Source organism: Cherax quadricarinatus, chromosome 9 (assembly GCF_038502225.1).
Source record: "Cherax quadricarinatus isolate ZL_2023a chromosome 9, ASM3850222v1, whole genome shotgun sequence".
In the NCBI taxonomy this organism is placed as follows: Eukaryota; Metazoa; Arthropoda; class Malacostraca; order Decapoda; family Parastacidae; genus Cherax; species Cherax quadricarinatus.
This window is the reverse complement of record NC_091300.1, coordinates 7,637,728-7,664,542: the sequence shown is the minus strand read 5'-3', so window position 1 is coordinate 7,664,542 and position 26,815 is coordinate 7,637,728. Positions and strand designations below refer to the sequence as shown.

At 39.2% G+C, this 26,815-nt stretch overlaps 2 protein-coding genes across 2 annotated transcripts in view; one reads left to right on the top strand and one right to left on the bottom strand.

The window, feature by feature from the left end:
* LOC138852460 (uncharacterized) overlaps positions 1–8,279 on the top strand; it is a 31,079-nt gene extending 22,800 nt beyond the window's left edge. Inside the window, exons 6-7 of the mRNA XM_070083196.1 lie at positions 5,412–5,612; positions 5,924–8,279. Coding sequence (XP_069939297.1) covers positions 5,412–5,612; positions 5,924–5,992 — 270 coding nt within the window. The 3' untranslated portion in view covers positions 5,993–8,279. The remainder of the gene's footprint in view (positions 1–5,411; positions 5,613–5,923) is intronic.
* Positions 8,280–9,106: 827 nt separating this feature from the next.
* Positions 9,107–24,602, bottom strand: LOC128686178 (reactive oxygen species modulator 1). The gene is made up of 3 exons (XM_053772958.1): positions 24,516–24,602; positions 13,094–13,251; positions 9,107–10,305 (listed from the first exon to the last, which is right to left on the bottom strand). Exons 1-3 carry the CDS (start codon positions 24,585–24,587, stop codon positions 10,197–10,199), a joined length of 339 nt encoding a protein of 112 aa, XP_053628933.1. The 5' UTR covers positions 24,588–24,602; the 3' UTR covers positions 9,107–10,196.
* Positions 24,603–26,815: the final 2,213 nt, after the last annotated feature.

Here is a 26,815-nt window from a genome sequence, read left to right as displayed (position 1 = left end):
GGAGCCCCAGACCAACATAATGAGATTAGTCACGAGGGAGCATTCACCAAATTCAACTTCAATAACAAAAACATAAAGTGGGACCAAGTAAACCAAGTCCTAACCGATATAAGCTGGGAAGATATACTAAGCAACACAGACCCCAACTTATGCCTAGAACAGATTAACTCGGTGGCACTCGATGTATGCACAAGGCTTATTCCTCTAAGAAAAAGGAGGAGTAGATGTAAAACAGAAAGAGACAGGCGCTCCCTTTACAGGCGACGGAAAAGAATAACAGAGCGGCTAAAAGAGGTCAATATATCTGAAATGCGTAGGGAGACACTGGTCAGAGAAATAGCAAGCATCGAACTTAAGCTAAAAGAATCCTTTAGGAGTCAGGAATCGCGGGAAGAACTAAAAGCCATAAATGAAATCGAAAGAAACCCAAAGTATTTCTTCTCCTATGCCAAATCAAAATCGAGAACAACGTCCAGTATTGGGCCCCTACTTAAACAAGATGGGTCCTACACAGATGACAACAAGGAAATGAGTGAGCTACTCAAGTCCCAATATGACTCAGTTTTTAGCAAGCCGCTAACCAGACTGAGAGTCGAAGATCAAAATGAATTTTTTATGAGAGCCACAAAATTTGATTAACACAAGCCTATCCGATGTTATCCTGACGCCAAATGACTTCGAACAGGCGATAAATGACATGCCCATGCACTCTGCCCCAGGGCCAGACTCATGGAACTCAGTGTTCATCAAGAACTGCAAGAAGCCCCTATCACGAGCCTTTTCCATCCTATGGAGAGGGAGCATGGACACGGGGGTCGTCCCACAGTTACTAAAAACAACAGACATAGCCCCACTCCACAAAGGGGGCAGTAAAGCAACAGCAAAGAACTACAGACCAATAGCACTAACATCCCATATCATAAAAATCTTTGAAAGGGTCCTAAGAAGCAAGATCACCACGCATCTAGAAACCCATCAGTTACACAACCCAGGGCAACATGGGTTTAGAACAGGTCGCTCCTGTCTGTCTCAACTATTGGACCACTACGACAAGGTCCTAAATGCACTAGAAGACAAAAAGAATGCAGATGTAATATATACAGACTTTGCAAAAGCCTTCGACAAGTGTGACCATGGCGTAATAGCGCACAAAATGCGTGCTAAAGGAATAACAGGAAAAGTCGGTCAATGGATCTATAATTTCCTCACTAACAGAACACAGAGAGTAGTCGTCAACAGAGTAAAGTCCGAGGCAGCTACGGTGAAAAGCTCTGTTCCACAAGGCACAGTACTCGCTCCCATCTTGTTCCTCATCCTTATATCCGACATAGACAAGGATGTCAGCCACAGCACCGTGTCTTCCTTTGCAGATGACACCCGAATCTGCATGACAGTGTCTTCCATTGCAGACACTGCAAAGCTCCAGGCAGACATCAACCAAATCTTTCAGTGGGCTGCAGAAAACAATATGAAGTTCAACGATGAGAAATTTCAATTACTCAGATATGGTAAACATGAGGAAATTAAATCTTCATCAGAGTACAAAACAAATTCTGGCCACAAAATAGAGCGAAACACCAACGTCAAAGACCTGGGAGTGATCATGTCGGAGGATCTCACCTTCAAGGACCATAACACTGTATCAATCGCATCTGCTAGAAAAATGACAGGATGGATAATGAGAACCTTCAAAACTAGGGAGGCCAAGCCCATGATGACACTCTTCAGGTCACTTGTTCTATCTAGGCTGGAATATTGCTGCACACTAACAGCACCTTTCAAGGCAGGTGAAATTGCCGACCTAGAAAATGTACAGAGAACTTTCACGGCGCGCATAACGGAGATAAAACACCTCAATTATTGGGAGCGCTTGAGGTTCCTAAACCTGTATTCCCTGGAACGCAGGAGGGAGAGATACATGATTATATACACCTGGAAAATCCTAGAGGGACTAGTACCGAACTTGCACACGAAAATCACCCACTACGAAAGCAAAAGACTTGGCAGACGATGCACCATCCCCCCAATGAAAAGCAGGGGTGTCACTAGCACGTTAAGAGACCATACAATAAGTGTCAGGGGCCCGAGACTGTTCAACTGCCTCCCAGCACACATAAGGGGGATTACCAACAGACCCCTGGCAGTCTTCAAGCTGGCACTGGACAAGCACCTAAAGTCAGTTCCGGATCAGCCGGGCTGTGGCTCGTATGTTGGTTTGCGTGCAGCCAGCAGCAACAGCCTGGTTGATCAGGCTCTGATCCACCAGGAGGCCTGGTCTCAGACCGGGCCGCGGGGGCGTTGACCCCCGGAACTCTCTCCAGGTAACTCCAGGTTTTACATTTAGTAATATATACAGGAGAAGAGGTTACTAGCCCCTTGCTCCCGGCATTTTAGTTGCCTCCCACAACACGCATGGCTTACGGAGGAAGAATTCTGTTCCACTTCCCCATGGAGGTAAGAGGAAATAAACAAGAACAAGAAAGAAAATAGAAGAAAACCCAGATTGGTGTGTATATATGTTTGTACATGTATGTGTAGTGTGACCTAAGTGTAAGTAGAAGTAGCAAGACATACCTGAAATCTTGCATGTTTATGAGACAGAAAAAAAGGACACCAGCAATCCTACAACCATGTAAAACAATTACAGGCTTCCGTTTTAGACTCACTTGGCAGGACGGTAGTACCTCCCTGGGCGGTTGCTGTCTACGTGCGTGAGCGTGTTAGATAGGAGTGAATGGAGACGAATGGTACTTGGGACCTGACGATCTGTTGGAGTGTGAGCAGGGTAATATTTAGTGAAGGGATTCAGGGAAACCGGTTATTTTCATATAGTCGGACTTGAGTCCTGGAAATGGGAAGTACAATGCCTGCACTTTAAAGGAGGGGTTTGGGATATTGGCAGTTTGGAGGGATATGTTGTGTATCTTTATATGTGTATGCTTCTAGACTGTTGTATTCTGAGCACCTCTGCAAAAACAGTGATAATGTGCGAGTGTGGTGAAAGTGTTGAATGATGATGAAAGTATTTTCTTTTTGGGGATTTTCTTTCTTTTTTTGGGTCACCCTGCCTCGGTGGGAGACGGCCGACTTGTTGAAAAAAAAAAAAAATATATATATATATATATATACACACACACACACACCATCAGTTCGATGACATTCTTCTCTGCAAATATACAGGGTCTAAAGCCAGCAACAAACAACAAAATACCTTTCATCCATGGACTGCTTGCAGAGGCAAAGGCAGTGTTCGCGGCTTTCACCGAGACCCACATAAAGGATCACTTGGACAACGAAATATGGATCCCAGGTTACAACCTATACAGATGCGACAGAGTGAACAGGCAAAAGGTGGGGGGGGGGGGGGGTTGGCCTGTACATTGCAGAATCACTTGTGTGCACAGAACTGCTGAATGCCTCAAATGATGTAGTGGAAGTTTTAGCAGTAAAGATCAAGAACCAAAACCTAGTCATTGGGGTAGTCTACAAGCCTCCATATGCAACCTCCCAGCAATTCCAGGAACAGCTGTTAAAAATTGACCACTGTCTGGAAAATCTGCCAGCTCCTGCACCCAACATCTTGCTCCTGGGGGATTTAAACGTAAGGCACCTAAAATGGAGGAATATAGCAAATAATATTGTTGCAGTAATAACACCAGGAGGCAGCTCTGATGAAAACTCACACTCACACGAGGTTTTAAATCTCTGACCAAAATTCAATTTAAACCAGCAAATAATAGAGCCTACTAGACTGGAGAATACACTAGACCTCATCTTCACTAACAATGATGATCTGATAAGAAATGTCACCATATCAAAAACAATATACTCAGATCACAACATAATTGAGGTTCAGACATGTATGCGTGGAGCCCCAGACCGACATAATGAGATTAGTCACGATGGAGCATTCACCAAATTCAACTTCAATAACAAAAACATAAAGTGGGACCAAGTAAACCAAATCCTAACTGATATAAGCTGGGAAGATATACTAAGCAACACAGACCCCAACTTATGCCTGGAACAGATTAACTTGGTGGTGCTCGATGTATGCACAAGGCTTATTCCTCTAAGAAAAAGGAGGAGTAGATGTAAAATAGAAAGGGACAGGCGCTCCCTTTACAGGCGACGGAAAAGAATAACAGAGCGGCTAAAAGAGGAAATATATCTGAAAGGCGTAGGGAGACACTGGTCAGAGAAATAGCAAGCATCGAACTTAAGCTAAAAGAATCCTTTAGGAATCGCACATAAAGTGGGAGTTGTCACAGTTGCTCTTCGCTGATGACACTGTGTTCTTGGGAGATTCTGAAGAGAAGTTGCAGAGATTGGTGGATGAATTTGGTAGGGTGTGCAAAAGAAGAAAATTAAAGTGAATACAGGAAAGAGTAAGGTTATGAGGATAACAAAAAGATTAGGTGATGAAAGATTGGATATCAGACTGGAGGGAGCGAGTATGGAGGAGGTGAATGTATTCAGATATTTGGGAGTGGACGTGTCAGCGGATGGGTCTATGAAGGATGAGGTGAATCATAGAATTGATGAGGGGAAAAGGGTGAGTGGTGCACTTAGGAGTCTGTGGAGACAAAGAACTTTGTCCTTGGAGGCAAAGAGGGGAATGTATGAGAGTATAGTTTTACCAACGCTCTTATATGGATATGAAGCATGGGTGATGAATGTTGCAGTGAGGAGAAGGCTGGAGGCAGTGGAGATGTCGTGTCTGAGGGCAATGTGTGGTGTGAATATAATGCAGAGAATTCGTAGTTTGGAAGTTAAGAGGAGGTGCGGGATTACCAAAACTGTTGTCCAGAGGGCTGAGGAAGGGTTGTTGAGGTGGTTCGGACATGTAGAGAGAATGGAGCGAAACAGAATGACTTCAAGAGTGTATCAGTCTGTAGTGGAAGGAAGGCGGGGTAGGGGTCGGCCTAGGAAAGGTTGGAGGGAGGGGGTAAAGGAGGTTTTGTGTGCGAGGGGCTTGGACTTCCAGCAGGCGTACGTGAGCGTGTTTGATAGGAGTGAATGGAGACGAATGGTTTTTAATACTTGATGTGCTGTTGGAGTGTGAGCAAAGTAACGGGGTTCAGGGAAACCGGCAGGCCGGACTTGAGTCCTGGAGATGGGAAGTACAGTGCCTGCACTCTGAAGGAGGGGTGTTAATGTTGCAGTTTAAAAACTGTAGTGTAAAGCACCCTTCTGGCAAGACAGTGATGGAGTGAATGATGGTGAAAGTTTTTCTTTTTCGGGCCACCCTGCCTTGGTGAGAATCGGCCAGTGTGATAATAAAAAACAATAATTTACTTGCTCTTCAATGTTGCTGCCAAGTTCGTCTAATGGTTTGCACCAGCCCTGATTGTTAGTGTCAAATTTAAGTGTTTTTTAACACTTCAGTTAATATTTTTTCCTCCCTTCAGAACAGGGCAAAACTGATGCTACGACTAATTGTTATGATCTTCGGTGAACTGCTTCTCTCGCTGCTGGCAGGTGTTGTGATAGTTGTTCTGATTGCTGCAGTTGGCACAGGAAGAGTTGCTCTTGAAGTAGCAGGCATCACTGGTTTGGTAGTATTCCTTGAAACTTACTTCCTAATTGTTTTCCAAGCCTACTATCGGCAGGTTAGTGCATGAAGTGCTTTTTTTGTCATTTGGGTGGTTGCTCTTATATTTTACTTGTTACTTAACAGTACTCATTTTTAAATGACTTGTATGGTTTAGCACCTTTTTTAGTACAACAAAAAAAGTTTATCAGTTAAAGATTGAAAATGTAAGTAAACAAATTGAGAGGTTTGTAAGTCACTAATAAAAATACAGTATTTAGTGAAGGATTTATTTTTTCATTAGTCTAACCTATTAGAAGAGACTGTAAATGTTAAGACCACATTGATAAGCTAGTAGAGAAAAGTTTTTATTAATGTCATGAATTTCAGGCACAGAGAGGAGGAGGAGGAAGCCGAGGCCGAAGACAAACGACTAGATTACTGGAAGAGGAGTCATGACCTTTGGAGAATAAACAGTAATAAATGCAGTCACAAGATATTTTTGTGGTACTGTACTATTAGATACCATTTATTACATCTTTCAAATTGAGAAGGGTACATTAGACATTACTGAATTGCAGTAAATGTGTGAAATATATGGAGTAAATGTTTGAAATATATGTACAGGACTGTAATCTCTCATACACACTCGGACATCTTTCTGAATTGTAAATCTTAAAGCTAGATATTTCCAAATAAGAGCAAAAATGCTGACTCAGAATGCCTGAGTCATATAATAATGCATTATCAGTAATTTAGACATGGTTGTTGGCAACAGGCAGCTCCAGAAATTAATTATAGGAGGTGCTGAGGAGTGGAAGAGTAGTTAGGGACTTTTGAGGGCTGATGTAATTCTTTTTTTGGAAGCACGGGGTTGGGGGGTTCTGCCCCTGGTTGGCAAATGGTGCCAATATGTATGGCAAAGACAGTATGTGTTGACCAGTCATTATGACTTCATAAAGCTCAACACTGAGCAAATTATTAATCTAGGGGAAAATACAAAATTTGTAGGGGTCATACATCACTTGGGGAATGGGAGGCAATTGGTCCTCATTAAGGAAAGGTAGAATGGACCTAATTCCTTGGATCAAAAATGCAAGTATCAAGCCACCTACCTACCTACCTTGAGGGGTTCAACAATGAGCAAAATGTTGTCAGAATACATTTGCTTTCTTAGTCACTCTACCAATTCAGACATGCCTCATTCTGAAAAATTATCATATTCCTGTTCTACTTGTATATATACTTTTTATATGTACAGCAACAAATGTTCATAGTTATCCAAAATTTCAAAATTTAAGGTGTTTTAAATACTAAAAAGATATAAATTACAAAAATTAAAGTGGCTGGCTGTGTTTGTGTTGATATGGATGCAGAGTTGTCTGTAGTTGATGGCTGTAGTGGAATGTTTAAGTACAATATTCTGTTGTCTAGCAGACATGATGGGTAACATTATACCTAACATGTTGCTTAAAGCAATGAATATCCCTGAGATGATACAAATAAAAGATTGTAAAACTTGGATGGCATGGACTAAACTAATATTACATTCAACTGCTGCTGATAACAGCTAAATTACGATTAAAAGTGAATAATGTAATATGAATATTTATAAATCTTTTAAGTGCTAAATCCACAGACGTCATGTAGCGCCTGGGAAATGGAAGGCAGTCAGAATTGTCAAAGGGAATCATAAGCCTAGTTCTTTGAATCGAGAGATCCTCACTGGCATCAAAGCACATTCTTTGAGAGGTCCAAACAAGTTTAGATATCAAACCTAAGCAGTTATTAACCTGGAGTCACTTCCAGAGGTTACTGCCCCTGTAGCCTTGTTCCAGACCAGGCCTTCTGTTTGCTGGCCTGATCAATCAAGCTTTTAGTGCCTGCATGTGTGCCAAAGCCCAGCTAATTAGTAACAGTTTTAAGGAATGGGCCAAATTCTCTTGAAAACAGCTAAGGGGTTGTTGGTAATACCCATTATGCATGGAGGGAGGGCATTGAAAGGTTGTGGTCCCATAACACTTGCTTAGTTCTCTGTACTCATTGCTCCCCTGCTTTTAATTGGAGGTATCCTGCACCATCTGCCAAGCTTCTTGTATTCACGAGTTGTAATTTTGGAGTTCGGGTTTGGGAATAATTCCTCTAGTATCTTCCAGGTGTAGGGTATGATGTATCTTTCTTGTCTATATTCTAAGGAGTACAGTTCTATGGACTTAAAGCACTCCCAGTAATTGAAGTGCTTGACTGATTTTGAGCTGTGAAGGTCCACTGTATATTTTCCATCTCAGCCATATTTTTGCCTGCTTTAACAGGGATTGTTAGTATATAGCAATATTCCAGCCTAGAGAGAACAAATGACTTAATCATTGGCTGAGCATCTTTTGTTCTGAAAGTTCTAGTTATCCAACCATATTCCCTCCCATCCCCCCCATTACAATAACTGTTGTACTCCATGAATGCAAGACCCTGACATTATAGATTATCTCTTGTTCAAGCAGCACAACAATGTTATCACAACTGCAAGAAAAATGATCGGTTGGATAACTAGAACCGTGAAAACATGCCAAGCCAATGATACTCTTCAGGTTAATCATTTGACTTTGGCATCTCCTGTTTTAAAGGTTCTCATTATAGCAGTATTATGTGCAACAGAATAATAGTGCAAAAAAAAAAAAATTGTATTTTGGTCACCAATAGATAAACAAAAACTTAAATCCAATTTTTCTGTAAAGTGAGGGCATCCACATACCAGTAACAGATGGGAAACTATCTTGATGGTGAAAGCATTAACCCTTAAACTGTCCAAACGTAGATCTACGTTCGCTTGCGTAGCGCTCCAAACGTAGATCTATATTTTTTTCACGTGCTCTCTTATGGAGAAAATTAAGGTCGGAGCACTACGCGCGCAAACGTAGATCTACGTTTGGACAGTTTAAGGGTTTAACCTGTTAGGTTCATACAATGCCTGAAGAAATGGGAAACACTCAGGTTTGATACTATGGAAGGTAAGGAATGGTCCAGTTCTTAGTATAAAGAGCCCCTCAACCCTTAACAGGTTTAGTGCTTGGTTTTAGTTATAAGAATGCCTCACTGGCATCAATTACAACTAAGCACTAAATCCACAAGGGTCATACAATGACACTGGCATCAAAGAATCTTCCTTGATGGGAATGGGAAATAAAATATGAAAATACATTGACAAAATGCATCTAGTTGTGTTTAAAATATTGAAAATTGAATTTTGCAGCCCAAGTAGTCATTTGCCAGCTCAGATCCTACAGCCCACTGCTTCTGATATAAGGTTATTGTCAATGTTAAAACTTTGAGGCTGGCTACTGACATCTTGAGGATTTCGGACTAATACATTCGTATTACAACTTGTCTATGTATATGCCTGTACTGTAATTTGATAACCAGTTTCCTTTTTAATAATCTCCAATTCTGACAAACTTGTATTAAGTGCAACACCATATCTGGTTTATAAAAAAAAAAAAAAAAAAAAAAAAAATTGTAATGGAATTTTGGCTCTTGAAGTTTTTCATACCAATATGTGCAAGGTTTATGGAAAAGCCCTTTGAAAGATATGAATAAAACAAATTTATTTAACTCAAACTACTGGTAGGCTTCAAAAAAAATTATCTTAACAATCAGTAACTAATAACTAGGGAGATGAAAAAAGGCACCCTCTATTTACCCATTACCATACTGCAAATGTAAATTTTTTTTTTTCAAACTGTCTGTATAATCTATTCAGGTTTAATGCTTTCCCCCTCCCCCCCTTAATGATCTTTGTTCTCTTAGAATTGAGATCTTAACCCTTTATCCCCCTCCCTCCTTTATTCCAATATATATGTTGGTAATAAAAATACATGACATCCCAGTGCATAAAATGCACAGTACAGCATTATAACTACAGTATTTACAGTTCTGTGCTGTAATTCTCATAAATTTCCTCAGGTTATGAACATCTAAATAATTAAGAGGGACTACTAAGCTATAATTATTGTACTGTAATTTGTAAATTAAGGAACTTGATGGATAATATCAATTTAAACACTAAACCAATAAGGGTCATACAGCACAGACTTGTTGGATAAACCTCAAAGCCTAAATTCCAAACTGTATCTAACCTCAAATTTCATTTTACGTTTCTGCTACAACTTGCTACATTTGTCAAATACAGCATATAATCCTTATGGGTTTAGGGTTTCCTTGGGACTATAATAATTGACAATTGTTCCTTTATACATTAGATATGCCTAGCTACTTAATTCAGTAGTAACAAATATTTACATTTTGCCTTAAAACTCCCAGAGGAAGCTAAATTCAGAAGTAAAATTTGTTGCCATTATGGTGTTAATCAGCACATGACCCTTATGGGTTTACTGCTTAGATATGATTATATGGTGTCGATATCATCCTCCTGTTGAAATTAACTGTTTAATTTTTTCAGCTAAAGCCAAAAAATATAAAATTACTATACTCCATCTAGATAAATGTGTATAATTAGCATTTTTCCTTGGAAAGCCACATTTTTTTATATACTATGGTATTAAACATTTATACAGTTGTAATTAAATATAAGTTCAGAGAAATTAGTCTACTATCTGCACACTTAAATGCTGATTGAACCACGGATGTTGAGGGCTTTCTGTGACTACAATCAACATCGAATACCCGCACCAATTGACATAAAGGTTCCAAAAGTGCCTCCTGATTGTAACATTACTTTTCCAACATTATTCATTAGCTCTCTGCCTCTTAGTCCATATCTGAAAAATAAAAATTATGAACACATTATTGTATGCTAAAACATATGGCTTAAAATTTCTGTAACCTTTTAAAGTTGCATGCTTAACATGAAATTATTTCCTATAGCTAACTCTCAACCTCTTGCCATCTTTCTCTCTTCTAGCAAGGTGCCTTGATACCTGTGAAGAATTCTTGATCATAGAAACTGGCACTACCTCCTTTCCTTGGATCAAACTGAATTATCATAACTAAGCACTAAACCCACAAGTGTCATACAGCACTGCACGAGCAAACTGGATTACCTCTCATTCTGTAGACAGTGTATGGCCCCTTCAAGTTCACTGCTTCCTCATCAATGTAATAATAATGGCTATGATAATTGTCAAACTGAAGTGCAAACTAGAAGCTACATTCTTGCTGTGTATACTTGTCATGCATGGGATAAACTGCTAGTAGAAATACATCCTATGTGCACCATAATGTATGAGAAGTGTATGAATACAATTGCACACTATATGTAATCAACTCATTGTGTAAGTATTATATACACTGATTAATAAGCAGGTTAATCCTACATGGACAGAAAATAAAACAAAGTAAGAGGATCTTTATATTTTGGCCTCGGACCCTTTTTTTCAGCATATAAAAAACTTCCAGCAGGCGTGCGTGAGCGTGTTTGATAGGAGTGAATGGAGACGAATGGTTTTTAATACTTGACGTGCTGTTGGAGTGTGAGCAAAGTAACATTTATGAAGGGGTTCAGGGAAACCGGCAGGCCGGACTTGAGTCCTGGAGATGGGAAGTACAGTGCCTGCACTCTGAAGGAGGTGTGTTAATGTTGCAGTTTAAAAACTGTAGTGTAAAGCACCCTTCTGGCAAGACAGTGATGGAGTGAATGATGGTGAAAGTTTTTCTTTTTCGGGCCACCCTGCCTTGGTGGGAATCGGCCAGTGTGATAATAAAAAAAAAAAAAAAAAAAAAAAAAAAAAAAAACATAGGAATATACAAAAGTGATTTGGTAAGATCTCAATTCCTGTGCAAGTACAATTGGTGCTGGGTTGCAAGATTTTGTGAGTTAATAGTAGGTGGCTTCCATTAACCTAGTTAGAGGATGAGAGTAGGTTTTAACATAAGGGTAGCTTCAATGATTTCCCTTTTGAAAGGACAGGATATTTTATCTAAAAGATTATTTTTCAGTGTATGTTGTGGTTGACTTGTAGGCCATGTAAAAAGATACTGTTGTGGCTGTATCTGATAGCTCTCTTGTTTGGTGATCATTTTGTTTGTGATCCTTTCAGTGTTGTATGTAAGAGAGGATGCAAGCCTTACAAGAAATTTTATGAACTCCTGGTGTGTGTGATTAGGGATTGGTTTCTTGTTTGCTTGAAGAAATATGAACTAGATTAGTGATGTTCTTAAGGATGTTCTTGAAGTCCTGTTGTCCAGGATTTTCTTACAAACATCCCTAGAAACATCACTAGTTTCATAATATCCCAACAAAACTGGTAACAATATTTCCAACAAACATGATAAACCCACCGTTTTATTCACTTCCCTATTTTTTCCAGCAACTTGACAACAAAACCTTGCAAGCAATACAGGCCTGTAGCCATTTTTCAAATGTTTTGCCTCCAACGAGGGAAGACACAAACACTGACACTCGAGAGTTGGTTAAGGATATCTCCAGCATACCCCTTGAAGGACTGTGAAGCAGACCATCCAAGGGTCACCATCTCACATTGTAAATTCAGTTAGGTATGAATAGTGGCACTACGAATCAGCATTTGCCTGGAGTTTGGTACCAGCTCCAGTGTCATCGTGTATGCATACAAAGGAAACTTGGTGTCACAACTGCTGAAAAGTGATACTTTGATCAACCAGTGACTAGAGTTGATCTTATGATCAAAGACTTCGCCAGCTTTCAGCTGGAGGGCAAAAACTTACACCCACGTCTCGGTGGAAGACAGGATTTAATGGAATTGTAACGCAGAAGACATTAAAAGGCAAATGTAAGGAAGTGCACAAATGGAGGGACAGGTGGTATACAGCCTAGATCAATAAGGGGCAGTAGGATCCTGAGGAACAGTTATAGGGAAGTATCCAGAATGAAGAAACTCAATGGTCAGATCACCAGCTGCTCATGCCATGATGGGTACAGAGAGAAAAAAAAAAAAAAGTGTATGATAATGTTGGTGTGTGAGTACGTGGGGATTTCTAGAAAGACCTGGGGATAGAGAATAAAATCCCAAATAACCGTATTTTGCGGCTTATAAGACTTTAGTTTCAATGGCTCAGCATCAGACGTAACTGGGAGAGCTACAGCCCACCCCACACCCCTAACATATAGCTCCCATCACTGACCTTCAGTTTATAGGACAGACGGTGGTTTCTGGGAGACATTTTATGGAAAAAAAAAAAAAAAAAAAAAAAATTCTAATAATCCACAAAAAATAGTAGTATTATATGTAACCAACAGAGGGCCTGAGAGTAGCCAAAGAACAGGTAAAGGGTACAAACACTCCAGTATCTGCCTGATCCCACCATACATTACTCACTTGAAATAATCCAGACTTAAAATTCATGGAAGCCTCTGATCTACAAAGCGGACAGTTAAGTAAAAAATCAGTCAAGAGGCATGTAATTTTTTTTTTCTGGTTTTCTAAATGGGAATGTAGAATTTATGTACTCGCATTGGTTTTGGGGTAAGAAGCACTGATGTTTGACATGAAAATAATAATAATTCTATACAGTAAACAAAAAATAAGTTTTCAGAATCTACACCCAAAGTATGCTCAAAATTTCACATACCTAAGGGCTGTGAAGCCTCCAAAGAGTGCCCCAGTCGCCATGCCAACAGAGAATCCCATCATGAAGCCTAGCTTAACCCGGTCCCAACAACTGGGACCTTGGCCCTGTTGGTAGTAGTTACCTGCTGGTACTGCTGGCATGGTTTGCACTGACTTTACCTTAAAAGAAAAAAAATTAAACACATTCAAATGAAATCTAACATCCATTAACACATTTTAAAAATTTAAAAGCACATTAACACATCACGAAACAATCAATTAAAAAAGTTGAAACTACTGTAAATACTTTTTCCAAACACTGACATTCATGAATAACATACATTCAACATATGTACTATAATTATATAGCAATAACCCAATGATTATGGTGTTTATAGATCAAATGAAGAAAAGTCACACCATATCAAAGGCCCAAACTTAATTCTGCACATATTATAACATTAACTTACATGCCACCCAATTCAAGAGGAGTTATTAACCCTTTGACTGTTTTGGTCATATATATACGTCTTACGAGCCACCGTTTTTGACGTATATACTCATAAATTCTAGCGGCTTCAAATCAAGCAGGAGAAAGCTGGTAGGCCCACATGTGAGAGAATGGGTCTGTGTGGTCAGTGTGCACCATATAAAAAAAATCCTGCAGCACGCAGTGCATGAGAAAAAAAAAACTCCGACCGTTTTTTTTTTAATTAAAATGCCAACTTTGTGGTCTATTTTCGTGTGGTATTTATTGTTGTATTCTCATTTTCTTGGTCTCATTTGATAGAATGGAAAACATATTATAGAAATAGAGCTGATTTTTATTGGTATTACAATGAAAAGAACCTTGAAATGGAGCTCAAAGTAAGGGAAATGTTTGATTTTTGCCGATGTTCAAAGGTAAACAAATGATAGTCATTTTCCAATAAATGTCTAAGCAGCCATTCTAATATGCAGTCATGAATGGGTTGACATTATTTATACAATTATTACAATATTGCAGGAGTCTGCATAACAGTAAATCTTCTATTTTTTGCTTGAATAAAAATTCAAAATAGAAAGCAAGAGTAATATCAGAGGGGCCTGGAGACATGACTGATGAACAAAGAAAATGTTATTTTAGAGCCAGGAATGTCTACATTGTTCATTCTGGACCCTATTTTGAAATTGTCTTTTTTTTTTTTTTTTTTTTATCATCACACTGGCCGATTCCCACCAAGGCAGGGTGGCCCGAAAAAGAAAAACTTTCACCATCATTCACTCCATCACTGTCTTGCCAGAAGGGTGCTTTACACTACAGTTTTTAAACTGCAACATTAACACCCCTCCTTCAGAGTGCAGGCACTGTACTTCCCATCTCCAGGACTCAAGTCCGGCCTGCCGGTTTCCCTGAACCCCTTCATAAATGTTACTTTGCTCACACTCCAACAGCACGTCAAGTATTAAAAACCATTTGTCTCCATTCACTCCTATCAAACACGCTCACACATGCCTGCTGGAAGTCCAAACCCCTCGCACACAAAACCTCCTTTACCCCCTCCCTCCAACCTTTCCTTGGCCGACCCCTACCCCGCCTTCCTTCCACTACAGACTGATACACTCTTGAAGTTATTCTGTTTCGCTCCATTCTCTCCACATGTCCGAACCACCTCAACAACCCTTCCTCAGCCCTCTGGACAACAGTTTTGGTAATCCCGCACCTCCTCCTAACTTCCAAACTACGAATTCTCTGCATCATATTCACACCACACATTGCTCTCAGACATGACATCTCCACTGCCTCCAGCCTTCTCCTCGCTGCAACATTCATCACCCATGCTTCACACCCATATAAGAGCGTTGGTAAAACTATACTCTCATACATTCCCCTCTTTGCCTCCAAGGACAAAGTTCTTTGTCTCCACAGACTCCTAAGTGCACCACTCACCCTTTTCCCCTCATCAATTCTATGATTCACCTCATCTTTCATAGACCCATCCGCTGACACGTCCACTCCCAAATATCTGAATACATTCACCTCCTCCATACTCTCTCCCTCCAATCTGATATCCAATCTTTCATCACCTAATCTTTTTGTTATCCTCATAACCTTACTCTTTCCTGTATTCACTTTCAATTTTCTTCTTTTGCACACCCTACCAAATTCATCCACCAATCTCTGCAACTTCTCTTCAGAATCTCCCAAGAGCACAGTGTCATCAGCAAAGAGCAACTGTGACAACTCCCACTTTATGTGTGATTCTTTATCTTTTAACTCCACGCCTCTTGCCAAGACCCTCGCATTTACTTCTCTTACAACCCATCTATAAATATATTAAACAACCACGGTGACATCACACATCCTTGTCTAAGGCCTACTTTTACTGGGAAATAATTTCCCTCTTTCCTACATACTCTAACTTGAGCCTCACTATCCTCGTAAAAGCTCTTCACTGCTTTCAGTAACCTACCTCCTACACCATACACCTGCAACATCTGCCACATTGCCCCCCTATCCACCCTGTCATACGCCTTTTCCAAATCCATAAATGCCACAAAGACCTCTTTAGCCTTATCTAAATACTGTTCACTTATATGTTTCACTGTAAACACCTGGTCCACACACCCCCTACCTTTCCTAAAGCCTCCTTGTTCATCTGCTATCCTATTTTCCGTCTTACTCTTAATTCTTTCAATAATAACTCTACCATACACTTTGCCAGGTATACTCAACAGACTTATCCCCCTATAATTCTTGCACTCTCTTTTATCCCCTTTGCCTTTATACAAAGGAACTATGCATGCTCTCTGCCAATCCCTAGGTACCTTACCCTCTTCCATACATTTATTAAATAATTGCACCAACCACTCCAAAACTATATCCCCACCTGCTTTTAACCCTTTGAGGGTCGACAGGCCCTCTCCGAAACTCGTTCTCACGGTCGGCCAAATTTAAAAAAAAAAAAAAAATTATTTTCTCTTATGAAAAGATAGAGAATCTTTTCCCGATCATAAAGACACCAAAAGTTTGAAATTTGATAGAAAACTTACGGAATTATGCTCTCGCAAAGTTAGCGGTCTCTGCGATGTTTACGCATCGGCGATTTTGCCCACTTTGAGCCCCATTTTCGGCCAATTTCACTGTACTAGTCGACAAAAAACATGAATATTTCGCTAGAACTCCATTTTTTCTATCAAATGGGTGCAAGAAACCACTCATTTATGAAATTCAACTATCCAGTACAGTGGTCAGAAGTTAGCAATTTTGCCAATTTCACACAAATTTCAAAAGATGCCAATTTCTGAATAGGGTCCAGAATAAACAAGAAAGACATTCCTGGCACTAAAATGACATTTCCTCTAGTCATTAGTCACGTCTCAAGGCCCCTCTTATATTCTTTTGCTTTCCACTTTGAATTTTTATTTTCACAAAAAATATAAGATTTACTGTTATGCAGACTACTGCATTAGTGTAAAAAATGGTATAAATATTATTGGTGCACTTGTGAAAGAATATTAGACTCACCAGTTGACGTGTATTGCACGCTTGGCACGATTTGTTTACTTATGAAGTTTGGTAAAAATCGAACATTTCTGCTACTTTGAGCTCAATTTCAAGGCACCTTTCTTTGTAAAACCAGTCAAAATCATCTCAATTTCTGTAATATGTCTTCCATTCTATAAAATGAGACCAAGAAAACTAGAATACAACAATAAATACCATACGAAAATACACTGCAAAGTCGCTGATTTATTAAAAAAAAATGGTCAAAGTTTTTTTTTTCTCATTATGCACTGTGTGCTGCAGGATTTTTTTTAGACTGTGCACACTGACCACATAGACCCATTCTTTCATATGAAGGCCTACCAGCTTTCTCCCACTAGATTTGAGGCCGCTTGAATTTATGAGTACTAGTACGTCAAAAACCCCTAAGCGTAAGACGTACTAGTACGACGAAAACCCTCAAAGGGTTAACATTTCTATCTTTATCCCATCAATCCCGGCTGCCTTACACCCTTTCATTTTACCTACTGCCTCAGGAACTTCCCCCACACTCACAACTGGCTCTTCCTCACTCCTGCAAGATGTTATTCCTCCTTGCCCTATACACGAAATCACAGCTTCCCTATCTTCATCAACATTTAACAATTCCTCAAAATATTCCCTCCATCTTCCGAAATACCTCTAACTCTCCATTTAATAACTCTCCTCTCCTATTTTTAACTAACAAATCCATTTGTTCTCTAGACTTTCTTAACTTGTTAATTTCACTCCAAAACTTTTTCTTATTTTCAACAAAATTTGTTGATAACATCTCACCCACTCACTCATTTGCTCTCTTTTTACATTGTTTCACCACTCTCTTAACCTCTCTCTTTTTCTTCATATACTCTTCCCTCCTTTCATCACTTCTACTTTGTAAAAACTTCTCATATGCTAACTTTTTCTCCCTTACTACTCTCTTCACATCATCATTCCACCAATCGCTCCTCTTCCCTCCCGCACCCACTTTCCTGTAACCACAAACTTCTGCTGAACACTCTAACACTACATTTTTAAACCTACCCCATACCTCTTCGACCCCATTGCCTATGCTCTCATTAGCCCATCTATCCTCCAATAGCTGTTTATATCTTGCCCTAACTGCCTCCTCTTTTAGTTTATAAACCTTCACCTCTCTCTTCCCTGATGCTTCTATTCTCCTTGTATCCCATCTACCTTTTACTCTCAGTGTAGCTACAACTAGAAAGTGATCTGATATATCTGTGGCCCCTCTATAAACATGTACATCCTGAAATCTACTCAACAGTCTTTTATCTACCAATACATAATCCAACAAACTACTGTCATTTCGCCCTACATCGTATCGTATATGAAATTGTCATATTTTTTAATTTTTGTGAAATTGGCCAAATTGCAAATTTCTGACCACGTTATTGGGTAGTTGAAATCGGTAAATGGGCAGTTTCTTGTACTCAATCGATAGAAAAAGTGAAGTTCTATATTAATAGCTATGAGTTTGGTCATCTGGAACAATGAAATTAGCCGAAAATTGGGCTCAAAGTGGGTGAAATCACCGATTCGTAAATATCGCCGAGGACACTAACTTCGCGAGAGCATAATTCCGTCAGTTTTCCGTCAAATTTCGTTCTTTTGGTGTCATTACAATCGGGAAAAGATTCTCTATCATTTCATAAGAAAAAAAATTTTTTTTTTTTTTTTTGGAAGCTCCGCAACATCAGGAGACACCTCAGGATTTGGGGTTGCGACAGTCAAGGGGTTAAAACCCACTGAATGATAAAGCATAAGGAAGACTATTATCTCAGAAATTAAATGGAATGCTATATATAGAGTACATGTATAGCATCAAGAGCCCCACTGGTAAGGGGCTCTTGATCTAGGGAATTGGATCTGTGCTCCGGTTCCCTGAACTGAGCCTGAATACCTTCCATCCCCTCCACATGCGCTGTATAATCCTATGGAGAGGAATAAATGGGATTAGGTCAGGGGTTTCAAATAGAGTTAGAGCTAAAGAAGGAGTAGCAATAATGTTGAAGGATAAGCTATGGCAGGAAAAGAGGGACTATAAATGTATTAATTCAAGGATTATGTGGAGTAAAATAAAGATTGGATGTGAAAAGTGGGTTATAATAAGCGTGTATGCACCTGGAGAAGAGAGAAGTGTAGAGGAGAGAGAGAGATTTTGGGAAATGTTGAGTGAATGCGTGGGGAGTTTTGAATCAAGTGTGAGAGTAATGGTGGTTGGGGATTTTAATGCTAAAGTGGGTAAAAATGTTATGGAGGGAGTAGTAGGTAAATTTGGGGTGCCAGGGGTAAATGTAAATGGGGAGCCTTTAATTGAGCTATGTGTAGAAAGAAATTTGGTAATAAGTAATACATATTTTATGAAAAAGAGGATAAATAAATATACAAGGTATGATGTAGCACGTAATGAAAGTAGTTTATTAGATTATGTATTGGTGGATAAAAGGTTGATGGGTAGGCTCCAGGATGTACATGTTTATAGAGGGGCAACTGATATATCGGATCATTATTTAGTTGTAGCTACAGTTAGAGTAAGAGGTAGATGGGAAAAGAGGAAGGTGGCAACAACAAGTAAGAGGGAGGTGAAAGTGTATAAACTAAGGGAGGAGGAAGTTCGGGTGAGATATAAGCGACTATTGGCAGAAAGGTGAGCTAGTGCAAAGATGAGTAGTGGGGGGGTTGAAGAGGGTTGGAATAGTTTTTAAAAATGCAGTATTAGAATGTGGGGCAGAAGTTTGTGGTTATAGGAGGGTGGGGGCAGGAGGAAAGAGGAGTGATTGGTGGAATGATGAAGTAAAGGGTGTGATAAAAGAGAAAAAGGTAGCTTATGAGAGGTTTTTACAAAGCAGAAGTGTTATAAGAAGAGCAGAGTATATGGAGAGTAAAAGAAAGGTAAAGAGAGTGGTGAGAGAGTGCAAAAGGAGAGCAGATGATAGAGTGGGAGAGGCACTGTCAAGAAATTTTAATGAAAATAAGAAAAAATTTTGGAGTGAGTTAAACAAGTTAAGAAAGCCTAGGGAAAATATGGATTTGTCAGTTAAAAACAGAGTAGGGGAGTTAGTAGATGGGGAGATGGAGGTATTGGGTAGATGGCGAGAATATTTTGAGGAACTTTTAAATGTTAAGGAAGAAACAGAGGCAGTAATTTCATGCACTGGTCAGGGAGGTATACCATCTTTTAGGAGTGAAGAAGAGCAGAATGTAAGTGTGGGGGAGGTACGTGAGGCATTACGTAAAATGAAAGGGGGTAAAGCAGCTGGAACTGATGGGATCATGACAGAAATGTTAAAAGCAGGGGGGGATATAGTGTTGGAGTGGTTGGTACTTTTGTTTAATAAATGTATGAAAGAGGGGAAGGTACCTAGGGATTGGCAGAGAGCATGTATAGTCCCTTTATATAAAGGGAAAGGGGACAAAAGAGACTGTAAAAATTATAGAGGAATAAGCTTACTGAGTATACCAGGAAAAGTGTACGGTAGGGTTATAATTGAAAGAATTAGAGGTAAGACAGAATGTAGGATTGCGGATGAGCAAGGAGGTTTTAGAGTGGGTAGGGGATGTGTAGATCAGGTGTTTACATTGAAGCATATATGTGAACAGTATTTAGATAAAGATAGGGAAGTTTTTATTGCATTTATGGATTTAGAAAAGGCATATGATAGAGTGGATAGAGGAGCAATGTGGCAGATGTTGCAAGTATATGGAATAGGTGGTAAGTTATTAAATGCTGTAAAGAGTTTTTATGAGGATAGTGAGGCTCAGGTTAGGGTGTGTAGAAGAGAGGGAGACTACTTCCCGGTAAAAGTAGGTCTTAGACAGGGATGTGTAATGTCACCATGGTTGTTTAATATATTTATAGATGGGGTTGTAAAGGAAGTAAATGCTAGGGTGTTTGGGAGAGGGGTGGGATTAAATTATGGGGAATCAAATTCAAAATGGGAATTGACACAGTTACTTTTTGCTGATGATACTGTGCTTATGGGAGATTCTAAAGAAAAATTGCAAAGGTTAGTGGATGAGTTTGGGAATGTGTGTAAAGGTAGAAAGTTGAAAGTGAACATAGAAAAGAGTAAGGTGATGAGGGTGTCAAATGATTTAGATAAAGAAAAATTGGATATCAAATTGGGGAGGAGGAGTATGGAAGAAGTGAATGTTTTCAGATACTTGGGAGTTGACGTGTCGGCGGATGGATTTATGAAGGATGAGGTTAATCATAGAATTGATGAGGGAAAAAAGGTGAGTGGTGCGTTGAGGTATATGTGGAGTCAAAAAACGTTATCTATGGAGGCAAAGAAGGGAATGTATGAAAGTATAGTAGTACCAACACTCTTATATGGGTGTGAAGCTTGGGTGGTAAATGCAGCAGCGAGGAGACGGTTGGAGGCAGCGGAGATGTCCTGTTTAAGGGCAATGTGTGGTGTAAATATTATGCAGAAAATTCGGAGTGTGGAAATTAGGAGAAGGTGTGGAGTTAATAAAAGTATTAGTCAGAGGGCAGAAGAGGGGTTGTTGAGGTGGTTTGGTCATTTAGAGAGAATGGATCACAGTAGAATGACATGGAAAGCATATAAATCTATAGGGGAAGGAAGGCGGGGTAGGGGTCGTCCTCGAAAGGGTTGGAGAGAGGGGGTAAAGGAGGTTTTGTGGGTAAGGGGCTTGGACTTCCAGCAAGCGTGCGTGAGCGTGTTAGATAGGAGTGAATGGAGACGAATGGTACTTGGGACCTGACGATCTGTTGGAGTGTGAGCAGGGTAATATTTAGTGAAGGGATTCAGGGAAACCGGTTATTTTCATATAGTCGGACTTGAGTCCTGGAAATGGGAAGTACAATGCCTGCACTTTAAAGGAGGGGTTTGGGATATTGGCAGTTTGGAGGGATATGTTGTGTATCTTTATATGTTTATGCTTCTAGACTGTTGTATTCTGAGCACCTCTGCAAAAACAGTGATAATGTGCGAGTGTGGTGAAAGTGTTGAATGATGATGAAAGTATTTTCTTTTTGGGGATTTTCTTTCTTTTTTGGGTCACCCTGCCTCGGTGGGAGACGGCCGACTTGTTGAAAAAAAAAAAAAAAAAAAAAAAAAAAATTATTTTGTGGTTGATAAAAAAAAATATTGCATTGCTAATGCTGTCTCTAGGGCCTTCTACAGTAGACTACCTGGTATTTTTTCTAAAAACCTACATAACCGTTAAGAAAAAGAGAGAACATCATTTATATAATCAGTCTGCAATCCTCCCCTAATCTTACAATGAATGATGGGATGCTATTTCCAAGTTAATATTTTGCATGGGGCTTAATATAAAATAAAAGTAAAGTTTTTTATAGTATACGAGGAACACTGGTCACGAGTGTGAAAAGGGTGGCTGACTGCTTGCACTGCCACACCAGTTACTGCCCAAATATTATGAGGAATTTCACAGAAAACTACAGTGGTACTTCGGTATACGTCCGCTTTGGAATACGTCCAACTTGGTATACATCCTGTTTGGATGCGAAAATTTTTGCTTGATATACCACCTTTGTTTGGAATATGACTCGGGTACTAGAACTTTTATCAGTCAAAATGAGTCACGACACCGAACGCTACCCTTGTACTTATTTGTAGGAAGTCAGGTGTAGGTAGCCCTGGCTCCCTGTCCCAAACTTAATTAATATATGATATTTAAAGCAGCCCAGAGAGATAAAATATACATACAGTAAACTCATTATTACCTTAAAATATGTGTAGTCTTAAACCTTAAACTGTCCAAACACAGATCTGCGTTCACATGCATAGTGCTCCGTATGTTTTATTTTACACGCTTTAAGTAAAAAAACTTAGATCTATGTTTAGAGTGCTACGCACGTGAACGTAGAGCTATGTTTAGACAATTTAAGGGTTAATGTAGGATAAGAGGTGAGTAGTATTTATTTGTAGGAAGTCAGGTGTTGGTAACTAGTAGATGTAGATAGCCTGGGCTACACAGCTATACGATATTTAATGCAGTCCAGAGCCATATTATTACCATCAACATACCATGTTCACTGAGTTTAATCATTTCTAACAACTACCTTTGTATGCCATCATAAACGAAGAGAGAAGTTATGAATAGTTCATGCCGGGAATTGTAAACAAAAGCAGAGTGACTTGGCCAAACACAAATTCATACATGTTTTCTTTGGTGCTGGACCAGAGAAAACGTAATGTTTTCCCTCCACCCGGCATATAAACATAGCATGTTTATATGCTGTGTAACGTGTTTCTTATATAATTTTATAGAAAATATCATAGATGGATTAATGAAAATGTCTATATTAATGTAAAATAAGACATTAATGTAAAAGTCAAACCTGGCTCAAATAGGAAAAAGATACAGAAAAGAGAAGGGGATTCTCCTTCCAAGCAATAAGACTTCCTCCTCCTCCTCCCTTCTCAGACTATCCTAGTAGGCACTCGACTTTTCAGCCAAGTAAAGTGAGGTTAAATTTGCATTGATTTCATCTAATTCTTTTGTATTTATGTATGTATTTTGGTATTAAGCAGTGTTTAAATTATTTTATACAACCCATCGATGTATAATATGCCAATAATAGGATTTTTTTTTCATGGGAATGGATTAATTGTTTTCCCTATACAGTGGACCCCCGCATAACGATTACCTCCGAATGTGACCAATTATGTAAGTGTATTTATGTAAGTGCGTTTGTACGTGTATGTTTGGGGGTCTGAAATGGACTATTCTACTTCACAATATTCCTTATGGGAACAAATTCGGTCAGTACTGGCACCTGAACATACTTCTGGAGTGAAAAAATATCGTTAACCGGGGGTCCACTGTATTTCTTAAGGAGGAATTCGTTTGGTATACGTCCTATTTGGAGTAAGTCCAAGGTCCTGGAATAGATTAAAGACTTATACTGAGGTCCCACTGTATTTAAATTAATAAACAGCTTCAAGATTTCGGCTTAAGAGGGTAAGAGCAGAATTATATGACCCTTGTGGGCTTAGCACTCAGTTTTTATTATAATAATTAAGAGGGTAAGTGAGGAAGCAAGAAATGCATCTGACTATAACAGTACACTAGATGTACCTAAGATGGATTAATCCCGCTCACTTGCCTAGCCTTCCTCTGTTCTTTACTCCCTCCCAGGCACACATCACAAACAATATGTTGGATGCAGAGATAGTCAAACATAAAAAAGCTACCCCTGAGGACATGAAAAAGAGCAATGAAGTGTGTATTCCAAAAAGCCTAGTACTGTACTGTACAAACATTTATCTAGTAACTACTAGTTTAAACTATAATCCTTAAGCCTTCCAGCAATAGTTAGCAAGATGTACTAACAGCTGTAATATAAAAAAAATTTAAACAATTTGTACAATATTAAAAATACACATGCAAACACCATGGGGACAAAATATGAGTTATCTGCTTTAAAAAATGCAAACCACAAACCCCACCACCATGTTCACATGACCTAGTGTAATGGGTGGAGTAAGTTTATTAAGGTACCAGTAGAAAATTTTAGATTATTATTGTCTTGTATAATAATAATGAATGTGTAAATTACTTAGGATAACCCAAAAAAGTTGAAGTGCCTTACTTCCAGTAGGGTCCCTGTAATACTTAACTATTAGATGCAGCAAAAATTAGTCATGATTAGTAACAATAAAAATGAAATAAAATGAGTAAATTGAATACAGTGGAACCTGGGTTTTCGTCTTTAATTTGTTCCAGAGAGTCTGACGAAAACTGAACGCGATGAAAACTGAAGCAATATTTCCCATAAGAAATAATGTAAATCCAATTATTCCATTCCAAACACCCAAAAATATTAACAAAAATACAGTGGACCCCCGCCTTACGAACGCATCACGTTACATTAAATCCGCCATACGAAGCATTTGAACGCAAAAATTTTGCCTCGCCTTACATGATTCGTCTGGGACGCGTCCCGCGTGTGGCCCCAGCGCCAGTGTTTACAAGCCAGCCAGTGCGGTCGCATCTACGCATACATTCGGTACATTTCACATTATCCCAGTGTTTTTAGTGCTTGTAAGTGCAAAATAAGTCACCATGGACCCCAAGAAAACTCCTAATGCCATTCCTGTGGTAAAAAGGACGAGAATTAGTATGGAATTGAAAAAAGAGATTAAGGAAATGTGTGCAAAGTGAGTTGAACTGCAAACCTTTACGGATGAAATTCACTCTGACACAGCTACTGCAAGCCGTGTTGGCAACCTGTACAATGACAATGTTATGGCCCATTTTAGGAAAGTCTTAAAGGAACGGGAGGTACAGAGCTCTATGGACAGATTTGTTGTGTGACAGGTCCAGTGACTCTGAAGCTGGTCCTAGTGGCATTAAAAGAAGGGAAGTAACCCCAGAAAAGGACTTGCTACCTGAAGTCCTAATGGAAGGGGATTCCCCTTCTAAACAATAACTTCCACACACTCCCCTCCTCCCATCCCATCAGTCATCACCAGATCTTCAATAAAGGTAAGTGTCATGTATTCTATTCTTAGAAGAGTAGTAATTGTGCATGTCTTCTTCAGTTTGTGTATATTAAAATTAATATTTCATATGGTAAATTTTTTTTTTCATACTTTGGGGTGTCAGGAACGGATTAATTTGATTTCCATTATTTCTTATGGGGAAAATTAATTCGGCTAACGATAATTTCGGCTTACGATGAGCTCTCAGGAACGGATTAATATTGTAAGGCGGGGGTCCACTGTACATTCTATAGAGAATAACTATAGTTTTACATACAGAAAACAATGAGAAATAAATATAAAGCACTAATGAAATGGACAAATGAACATTTAAATCACTTTTACCTTTATTGAACTACAACCGTCTACCACCATCACTACCACCCTCTACCATCACTGAATTCTATCGTGTTTCTCGCCTTCTTTATCAAAAGGCTGGCACTCTGAACTTTCTTTGGCCCCATGTTGGCTTATTTAGCAGTTGCACTCAATAAACAAGCACAAAAAATAATGGAATATTACAAAATGTTTCGTATGAATGTGCAGGGTAATGTTCACTCGACGAGAAACAAAGCCAGACTGACTTGGAATGCATGCATGGGATGGTTTGTGTGGGTAGGGGCAGACAGACACATTTGGTACAGAGGACGAAAACAGAGGTGATGAACGAAAACTGGGACAATATTTCGATGAAAAAAATTGCTGAAAACTGAATTTGATGAAAACCAGGGCAAACGAAAACCAAGGTTCTACTGTACATGAAAATTAATTACATGAGCATGAAAATGGAAAAAAATTAATACAAGTTTCACTAATATTAACTATACATACAAGAAATCACTTTCCTCCTTCTCTATAGCTTCAGTAAATTTATTTTGGTACAACTGCATAGATTTGTGAACAAGGCGTCAATATTAGCAGCGAAGATTTATCAAACTAAGTGTAGAAATAAGGTTGTGTATGGGAGTCAGTGGTGGTCAAGTTTTCCAGGTGGTTATGGGGACATCAGCATAGGGAGTTTATTGGTGCTGTGACCTGGTGGAGCCCATTCCTGGTGTACGGGCTCCGGGGAAGGGGTTGAAGGGTGTGGGATGACATTGGAGGTGAGTGCTTTAGTGAGGGTGCACTGCATGACCCTTGTCAGTTCAGCACTTTCTTTGATTATGATAATAGTGAGGGTGCAGTATAACTGTGGTTTAAGGGGAGTGTTGACATAACCTTTGTAAGCGTGGCTGGTGGTAGAATGTTGTACAGAGGGGTGAGGTTGCAATGTACTATTGGATTAATTACTATTATGTTTAGGAATGGATGCATAATTGATCCAGGGACAACTTTTGCATAATCATGAATCATCTCTGTAATTGTGTTTTTCTGTTTTTATTTGTAGCAGTGACTGGTGTAGTTTTGTTTCATGTAACAATATATTGTTAAATAATGTATACATTTTCACACAAGTTTTGTGGTAGTGAAGGTGAACATTATGTTGAGGCCTGCATGCCCTTATAGTGGTAGTGCAGGTGAATACTGAGACCTGCGTGTCCTTACAGTGGTGTTTTCTTACCTTGTGTTGAGTGAATGTGGTTAGGTTTGTTTTGTGCTATTATGACATCTTAGTTAACTGATGTTACCACTGTGTGATACGTTATACATAAAGTTAACGTTGATGTGATTGAATAAATGTTTGCCTCTCTCATGTTCACATTTACATAAAGATACGTATATATTAGTGTCTTTCATA